The 9,811-nt window shown below is 44.5% G+C and overlaps 1 protein-coding gene across 1 annotated transcript; it reads left to right on the top strand.

Annotated features, from left to right (window-relative positions):
• Positions 1–4,596: 4,596 nt before the first annotated feature.
• On the top strand, positions 4,597–5,373 carry LOC112117382 (olfactory receptor 11L1-like; the record flags this gene model as incomplete). The annotated part of the gene is made up of 1 exon (XM_029912602.1): positions 4,597–5,373. A coding segment is annotated over one exon (777 nt), but the record flags the coding sequence as incomplete, so codon positions are not given.
• Positions 5,374–9,811: the final 4,438 nt, after the last annotated feature.

The following is a 9,811-nucleotide window of genomic DNA, read 5'->3' as shown; positions in this document are numbered from 1 at the left end:
GTTAAGTTGGACAGGAGTCCGGGGGGGGGAGGGGGGACAGAAGGTTTTTAAACAGTGTTTTTGATTCCTGCTCCAGCCTCTGGACTATGAACGTATACTGATGGGGGCATTCTAACCAAGGGACTGAAGACTTTGAGGTAATCTGGAGCCTTCATATTTCCTTGATCCTTTGCAGATGGACTTATAAGTTGGATATGGTACAGAGACTGTTCTAGCCTCATTGGTTGCTGATTACTCCCTTGCAATGGACAAAGATCAGATGTCTGCTGACTTTCTCATGTGAATCAGCAGCCTTTGATACCTGTGGTATAAGCAACATGGCCCTTGCTTGAGTGATTTTGTTCTTTCCTCTGCAATTGTCAAAGCCTGTTCCCATTGAACTCAATAGCAAAACTCCTTTTGATCTCAATGGGAACAGGATTTGCCCCAAGAGATCAGAGAATGTGATTTTGATCAATTGCTTCTCTGTCCAGGGACAGTTCTCATGCACGTTCTGCCAGGCTGATTTTGATTGCCCCTCCTGTATGTCGTGCTGGGGAAAATAATAAAACAATTTGGGCTGCAGTTCTATCAAGGTGTACATGGCACACACAGTTCTAAGTCTCTTTTCCATCAAACCCAGATGGCGCAGCATCTTTGTATTCCTAGTGCCTGGCGGAAAGCAATACTTAGGCCTTGTCTACACTGCCACTTTTTATAGCGCTGAAACTGTCTCACCCAGGGATGTTAAAAAAAAGCCAACCCTGAGAGATGCAAGTTTCAGCGCTGTAAAGTGGTAGTGTAGACAGTGCTCCAGCACTGGGAGCCGCACTCCCAGCGCTGGTAGCTACTCACCTCGTGGGTTTTTTTTTTTACCTCGCTGGGAGAACTCTCTCCCAGCACTGGTGCCGCGACTACACAGCCAAGTTAAAGCACAGCCACGACAGTGCTTTAACATTGGTAATGAAGACATACTCTTAGATAAAGGCAAGCTGGCAGAAGCTTAGTTTGGACATAAGACAAGCACTGATAGTGTGTTAAGGGAAAGTGGGGTGATTGTCCTTCCTATTCTTCTTTCATTTAAGAAGTTTTCAATTTGGGGTGCTGCTGGATCCTCAATGACACCTGGATGTACAGGTGGCACCAGCGGCCCAAAGCATCATTTTACAAATGCATCTGTTTGTGTCGGAGAGGACGGAGAGAGCATGGGAGACCCGGGTTGGGGGCAGGGTGGGGAGGAGTCACATGGAGAGTCACGTGGGGAGGTCATGTGCCCCCCCTTGTGTCCCTCCCATGAGTGCAGTACCTGCAAAAAATGATTTCTACTTGCACCACTGCAAAGAACGGAGCTGAAATAAAACATTTTGGGTCAAAAAAAATTACAGTTTGAGTGGGACTGAACCTCCCCTCTTGCCTCTGCCCCCCAATATATTTTTGATTTTCCTGTTAGAAAATTGAAATGTTTTGGTAAAAATTGAAATTTTCCCATGTGGTCCTGGGCACAGGTGCTGACTTTTGTTTTTGTGGGAGGGTGCTTCCCTCTGCCCCCTCCCCCCATGCGAGGGGCAGGCGGGGCCTCCTGGGGAAGAGGCCGAGCGGTGGAGTGTGGACAGAGCAGGCGTAAAGCCCATAAAAGATTGCTGAGCACCCCCTATTTTTTTCGGTGGGTGCTTGAGCCTGAGAGAACCCACGGAGTCGGTGCTTTTCGTCCTGCGGCATCCTCCAGCAGCAGGTCATGGCGGAACAGGAGCTCCCGCCTCAATTTCCCTTATTCTTTGTCACCATTCACTCCACAACAGGCTCTCTTGCTTAAATAATTCATCTCCTCTGGGCTGGTTTACTGCCAAAACATGGTTCAAATGATCCTCAGTACAAATCCCAAACTTAAATGCATTTCTCACACTCAGTGAATGTAGGCCTTAAAACCCCCGCTCTTCCCAGCAGGAACTTGCACCACCTCCTTGCTGGGAGCTCATATGCAGAATTTTGCAGAATTTTGAAATAATGTGCGCAGAATTTTTTGTTGTTCTTGCAGAATTTTTTATTTTGGGCACTGAATCCCCCCAGGAGTAATTGTAATACTTTTGTTGCTATTTCCATACATAAAGAGCTGCCGCATATAATTAGGCTTGGCAAAATTAATTTTTTATTTTTTGATCATTTCAGCCGATAATATCAATATTTATTTTTAAGAGAGACCAACTTCTATTAATGAGAGAGAGACGCCCACAAGCTAAACAGAGTTCTTCTTCAGTTTTTCATGTAATCGGAGTGTCAGAGCTAAATACAACAGTGGGACAGATAGATAGATAGATTTTCTATAGTGTCCCTCAAACTAATACAGGGGTTCTCAAACTGGGGGTTGGGACCCCTCAAGGGGTTGAAAGGTTCTTAAATGGGGGGCGGGTGTTGTCAGCTGTCAACCTCCACCCCAAAGCCCGCTTTGCCACCAGCATTTATAATGGTGTTAAATATATAAAAAAGTGCTTTTAATTTATAAAGGGAGGGGGTTGGAACTTGCTATGTGAAAGGGGTCACCAGTACAAAAGTTTGAGAACCACTGGCCTAATATGTAAGCCCTTGATAATTCAGCTAAGGTTAGACGTTTGATTGCCTTGAGAGTTAATATTGCCAACAAATTAAATGTTCTCTTAATTAAGTCCCCCATCACCTTAACTAAAATATCCTGTGGTAGCTGCATCAAAGGAAGATGACATGAAGGATATCAATATAAAAGGATGCATTACTCCCTTTACAAATGCTACTAAAATGAATCAATGCTATCCTACGCATGGTCTTAGTTCACTTTACTAAGAGAAAGAAAGTATATGAAAAGTTCTGAGAGAAACTTCAGGCAGTTAGAAAATGACAAGGCTAAGAGAAGATGTCACAGCATCAGTCTAGTAGGACTGCAGCTTTACAGGTGAGATTTATGCTTCCTATTAACCAAAGGGGTGTTAATCTTCTCTGTCATTTACTGTGTCTTGGCTGAGTTTGCAAATCATATGAAGAAACTCAGAACAAGAAACATGGAATAAAATCTAGAATTGGTCAGAAAATGTTTCTCCCCCACCCCCACATGTAAAATTCTATGAAAATGAAAACTTTTTCATCCGGATCAAAGTTTTCAGTGGAAAATGTCAACCTTTAGTCCAAAAATCACAAACTAAAAGTGTTTCCCTTGGGGGTATTTAGTCACCTGAAGATGCAGAAAGGCATCTTGAGGGATTTTCCAAAGCACGGCAGAAGATTACATACCTAACTCCCTTTGATTTTTGTGTTTTTAGGTGCCTACCCTGCTTAAACTAATATGCATCTTTAAGTAAATAAATACCACTGGATATCTGCCCCATAGGTTGAGATTTAAAAGCTACCTCAAAGATTTATCTTGTTTGCACTTCAAGGTTGGGACTGTCTACTACTTATAAATATTTGTAAAGTATCTACCATTATAGGGCCATAAACGAATAAGTGACACACAATCATACTTCTGCTTCTCTGCCTTCTCCAATATAAAACTGATCAGGAGGCTTGAAAGGATTTGATTTCTGTCCATGCATGTCCACAAATGTTGATTTCACTGTAAACACCCAGTACCAAGAAAAAATATTTCCACTGATAATAATCAAAACTGACAGATAGGCAAAGTAAGAAAGAAAAGAATGTCAAACAAAAGAACATCAAACAAAAGAACAAATATTGACTAATATGAGCAATCTACTTCCACGTAGAGATATCTGTCTCTGCCTAGCAAACAGCATCATCATATCATTAGTGCAGCATTTCGAAATTTGTGCAGCTCAAATCAGTGATAAAATCATTGGTTTCCTATATGGCAAAGCAGAAAATGTAACACTGGTATTTGTATAAATTACAGATATACAGGAGTCTCCCCTGAAAGTTCACTTTACAGTCTCAGTGAGTGCTCATTCTAAAAGGGTTCGGGGGGGTGGGGGTGGGGGGAGAAAGGGAGACACTATGGACTTATTTTCAAAAGGCATCTGCTTCTATGTCCATAATATTTTTAAATATATGACTCCCCTGCAAATTCCAGCTGTACAGAAATTCAAAGCCCTCCAACACTCAATGATATCTCTTTTGTTTTGTTTTCTAGAGTAAACCTTTCCATAGATGTTCCTATCCTTTTTCTAAACTAATCACTATTTTCTGATGCAACAGCATGTATGGTTTTGCTATCACTCCATCATCATTGACCTTCAGCAACATCCTGCAAATGAATGAAAGGGTATTCAACTCTGACACAGCTGAATGGAAGATGAGAAAAGATAATGTGAACCATGGATGCTTATTTACCTCTGCCTAAATAAGAAATATATTGTCTCTGGACCAGAGAATAGTCAAATGACTAGCAGGGTTTTTTAAAAGCTATCTATTATTATTATTATATCTCTTTTCCCTCTTTTCCTCTAGAGAAAACTCATGGAAAATGTAGAGTGGAGCAATCAAACGTTCATCACAGAATTCATCCTATTGGGATTCGGGAATCTCCCAGAACTGCAGACCCCTCTCTCCCTGCTGTTCCTAGTGATCTATATTGTAACCATGGCTGGGAACATCCTCACTCTTGTGCTAGTTGTGGCTGATCAGCACCTTCACACCCCCATGTACTTCTTCCTGGGGAACTTGTCCTGCTTGGAGACCTGCTACACCTCCACCATCCTGCCCAGGATGCTGGCCAGTCTCCTGACTGGGGATAGAACCATTTCATATAGCGGCTGCATCACACAACTGTACTTCTTTGTATTCATGGTGACTGCCGAATGTTTCCTCCTATTAGTCATGTCTTATGACCGCTACTTAGCAATATGCAATCCCTTGCATTATGCAGCACTTATGAGAAGCTGGGTTCGCATACAGCTAGTGTCTGGCTCTTGGATAATGGCCTTCTTTACTAGTACCTTGATAACTCTTTTGATGGCCAGGTTAACATTCTGTGGCCCCAACAAAATTGACCATTTCTTTTGTGATTTTGCCCTGATGCTCAAACTCTCCTGCAGTGACACCAGCCTGATTGAAGTGGTGAATCTATTACTGTGTTTTGCAATTATACTTCCTACATTCCTGTTAACCCTGATGTGCTATGTTTGTATCATTGCCACCATCCTGAGAATCCCCTCTACCACCGAGAGGCAAAAGGCCTTTTCCACCTGTTCCTCCCACCTCATCGTAGTTGCTACTTTCTATGGCTCACTCATCATTAGTTACATGATACCAACTGCTGGCACTGCAGGAGACCTGCACAAAGTGTTCTCTGTCTTCTATACTGTCCTGACACCCTTGGTCAATCCTCTCATCTACAGCCTGAGAAACAAAGTGGTCAAAGAGGCATTGAAGAAAGCTGGAGGCAAACTGGCTGCTTTCATAAGGAGGTGAATGAAATGTGTACGGTTTCTCTTTTAGACTGACTGGAACCTTATCCAGTCCCTCAACTTGCTGAAGAAAATGGCATCACGTATGGACTGGGTGTGGGTGGTAGAATATCTCCCCTACTGAAGTTAAAATGAATTGAGGATACCTCCATTTGCTCCTACTCTTTCACCACATTCAATAAATAATACTTGCCCATATGATACTCCCCTTTTGTTCCTGTGATAGGCTTTGATGTTAGATAATTCAGGGATATTACATGCTCTCTGTTTGTCTGATTGATGTAAAGGGGTTTGTCATATGAACACAAGAGATTAAATGCTGGGATATTTACTGTGTGTTTGTGTAGGACTAAGTCAACAGAGGGAGGAAAAAGAACAATAATGAGAACATAACTGCTCATCTAATAACTGTTAAGGGACAACGCTAGAATAATTCACTTTGATGTCCCCATCTCTGACCATCAGCGGAGGGAGGGATTCCAGTGTGTAAACACAAGAGAACCCCAAAATCCCAGGAACCAGTAACAAAGGGCTTCTAGGGCAGATAATAGTGTAATTTTCAAGGGAAGTGACAGTTGTTTTAGGGAGCTGCTGATAAGAAGTGGGTCTCACAGATAGAGACCAGTGTTTAGGGTCCTGGAAGAAAGAGGGAACTGCCTGTGGTCTCTGCCAATGGATAGTAAGTCTCTAGGTAAGACAGACTTGCACATAGGACTGTTGTTAGTATAAAATCCTTTATTTTCTCTTACATTATCCTTTGTTCCTACTGTGGGAAATAAACAATACTCGTTTGGAGACAGCCCTCTGCTCATCAGACTTACCAGTAGAACTGGGCAAAAAATTTCGACAAAATGAGCTTTCATCAGAAGATGCAGCTTCATCATAACCAATACAGAGGCCACAAAGGTTTCCTCAGATCTAGGATGGAATTTCAGGTCAAAACTAGTGAAGGAGCCAGTTGTCGAGTGGTTAGTGCACTTAGTTGAGATGTAGAAGACCCCGGCTCAAATCTCTGATTTGGAGCAAGAAGTTAGCCCTATGTAGCCTCCCATATGAGTGTTCTAACCAATTGGCTACAGAGTCTGTCTTGTTTTCACTCTTTCCTGTTAGAGCTGTTGCACTTTGTCCAAATAATTAATTATTCATTGGGCTAAACACAGTGAGTGAGATTAACTCAGTGTACCACTGAGCTATGGCACCCAGCCTGGTTGTGAGATATGTAGATTCATGTCCCTGCTCCAAGAAATATTTAGTTATTTATACAAAGTGGAACAGCTACAAGAGGGAAAACATCCACCCCAGAACAGCCTTGCAGCTCAAGCACTTATGTGAGATCCAGGAAAGTTTAAAGTCTCTGCTCCAAACCAGTCAGAACAGGAATTTGAACTCAGCTCTCTGGCATCTAATTAAGTGTCCTTACCACTGAGCTATCACCTTTCTGTCTCTGAATTTTCCTCAACAAAACATTGGAAGGTCTCAGTTTCATCCCAAGGTGCTATTAGAAAATCTTTTGACATCTCAAAAAAGTTTTGTAGCGCAGGAAGAACATTTCCTACCCAGCTCTCCTTACAACTGGTTGCCCAAGGGAAGAAACAATGATGCCAAAATCAGTTCAACCCACTGAGAAATCACATTGATACCTAGGGTGCTGTAATCCCAGCCCTAGCCTGGCAGTGGGAGAATCACCTCTCTCAGGGGGGAATTCTGTAAGTGTGGGGCCTGTTTCCTGAGCAGGTGCACTGAGAGAGACCGGAGATGGGTGATTCCCCCATTCTTACCTCTGGTTCAGGATCCCTGGCTGGGCTACAGTTCTCATGATGCAACCACATTCATCTGACTCCCCTGATGCCCTCCCAACACACTGCTAAAACCGCTGGGTCCACACTGCATTGTGGGAGATGTAGTCCTCCTGTGATGGAGACAATGGGGACTGGAACTACTACTCCCATCAGGCAATGTGCTAGGGAAAGGCAGTTTAACATTTACAAGGAACGGAGCTGAAATAAAACATTTTGGGTCAAAAAAAAAAATTACAGTTTGAGTGGGACTGAACTTCCCCTCTTGCTCCCCCGCCCCAGAAAAAACATAGTTTTGATTTTCCTGTTAGAAAATTGAAATGTTTTGGCAAAAATTGAAATTTTCCCATGTGTCCTAGGCACAGGTGCTGACTTTTGTTTTTGCCGGTGCACGCTCCTGTCTGCCCTCCCCCGATGCGAGGGGCAGGCGGAGCCTCATGGGGAAGAGGCTGAGCGGCGGCAGGGCCTCAGAGCGGAGCATTGGCAGGGCCTCAAGGAAAAGAGGCCAAGCAGGGGTGGGGCCCTAGGGCGGAGTGTAGGCAGAACAGGGTAGAATCCACAAAAGATTAATCAGACCCTGCAGGTGCTGAGCACTCCCCATATTTATTTTTGGTGGGTGCTTGAGCCCAAGAGGACCCATGGCGTTAGTGCCTATGGTCCTACTGCATCCTCCAGCAGCAGGCCATGGCAGAACAGGAGCTCTCGCCTCAGTTTCCCTTATTCCTTGTCACCATTCACTCCACAAACAGGCTCTCTTGCTTAAATAAAACATCTCCTTTGGTCTGGATTACTGCTAAAACATGTTTCAATTGATCCCCGGTACAAATCCAAAACCTAAATCCATTTCACACACTTAGTGCATGTAGGCCTTAAAACCCCCGCTCTTCCCAGCGGGAACTTGCACAGCCTCCTTGCTGGGAGGTGTTTTCCACCATACCTGGGCGCTTCATCACTCCTCTCTTGTCCCTTCTGCAGGAGAGCCCCCCTGCCCCCAGACCCTCCACTTGGGGAGCAACCCTGCCCTTGTCAGCATGAGCCCCCACCGCCTTTCTGCGGGAATCACTTCAGCTCTCCAGTGTGGACACAAGTGGGAAAGCCCCTTTCTGCTCCCCTGCCTTCAGCCCTCGGCTCCAGCTTTCTAGTCTGGAAGCCAGCAGGCAACTCTTTCTGTGTCCACTCCTGCCTTCAGCCCTCTCCAGGTCTCCAGGCAGCAAAACCTTCTTGCTGCTCTTCCGTCTTCCCTGTCGGAAACACCTACAGCTTCCTTCAGGGGCCTCCTCCGGTTGCCTGGTCTCAGGCAGCTCTGACCTGCTGATTTCTGAGTCTTAGGCAGCTCTCACCTGCCATTTCCCTGACTAATTCACCAGGTCTCTCTCTTCCCTCTAGGGCCCCACATCCCCCCCTTAAACCTCATTAGGAGGCAGATGACTCACACATGCACTGACCCCTGTTCTGTCTTACAGAGCCAGTGTGACACTGTGACACCACAGAAAATTTGAATTATGGAGAAACTGTATCCGATGGAAAAATCATTCCAATGGAAAATTCCCGGTCAGTTCTACTCGCAGGCAGAGCTGCTCCCTAAAGTACCAGGGATGTGGTAGAACTTCCTGTAGATGTCCACTCATGTTCTTCCATCTGGAAAGACTAGAGTTTATTTATGGTAGTGTCTTGTGTTTATGACAGACTGAGGTCTGAACCTACCAATGGTGCCAACAACGTCTGCCTTAAATCCATTCAGCGCCCAATGCGAGCTTGGATGTGGGATATTCGCATAACAGCACATTCCTCGGGACACTACCTGAAAGCTGTGATAAGTGGAAAAGTGAAGAGTGCACCTGAAACTGAACGATGCTCTTGCAAATACAAGTGAGCCTCAATTTTCCAAGGATCTCAGGAGACACCCAAACCAACAGGAAAAACAATGTTTGGATAATGAGAATCATCAGTGCTGAAGAGGCTCTAAGCTCCACAGGGCTGAACTGAGGCTATGTCTCCATAGGGTGACCAGATAGCAAACATGAAAAATTGGGACAGAGTGTGGGGGGTAATAGGTGCCTATATAAGAAAAGCCCAAAATATCGGGTCTGTACCTATAAAATTGGAACATCTTGTCCTCCTATGTCTACACTACACACTAGTGTCAAGGAAATAGAAACCACACTGTGTCCACATTGCTGCATAATCTACATGTCTTGGGGAAAGGCTCTGGCAGCAGAGAGCTGATGGAGCGTTATCCCACTCCTGCAGTCTTTTCCTGCAGAGGGGAGAGGCCCCTGCAACAGGAAGGAAGAGGAACACTACACTCCTAAAAATAGAGGTGTGGACAAGAGGCCACAGCTTGGGTGCGTAGAGAGTCATATAGTGTATGTACTCGTATAAATATCCAGCCTCTTCAGGCATGTCTTTACTCACCTAAGCAGTGTGTCTCTGTCTACATCACTATTTATACATATGCTGGGGGTGGGGGCTACCCATGTATATGCTCTACACGACACCAAAAGAAGCGTGCAGTAAAGATGTACCGTAAGAGTCTTCAGGACTCTATATTCCATAGGAAGTTAGTGGCAAAGGAGTGTCATGGAAAAAGTCACCCACACATTGATTTTAGTTCACAGACTCAAGCCTGAGGCCAGTTTATTGCAA

This window comes from Terrapene carolina, unplaced genomic scaffold (assembly GCF_002925995.2).
Source record: "Terrapene carolina triunguis isolate 2854851 unplaced genomic scaffold, T_m_triunguis-2.0 Scaffold233, whole genome shotgun sequence".
Classification (NCBI taxonomy): Eukaryota; Metazoa; Chordata; order Testudines; family Emydidae; genus Terrapene; species Terrapene triunguis.
Note: the sequence above shows the minus strand (reverse complement) of the source record. Positions and strands in the feature narration are given on the sequence as shown.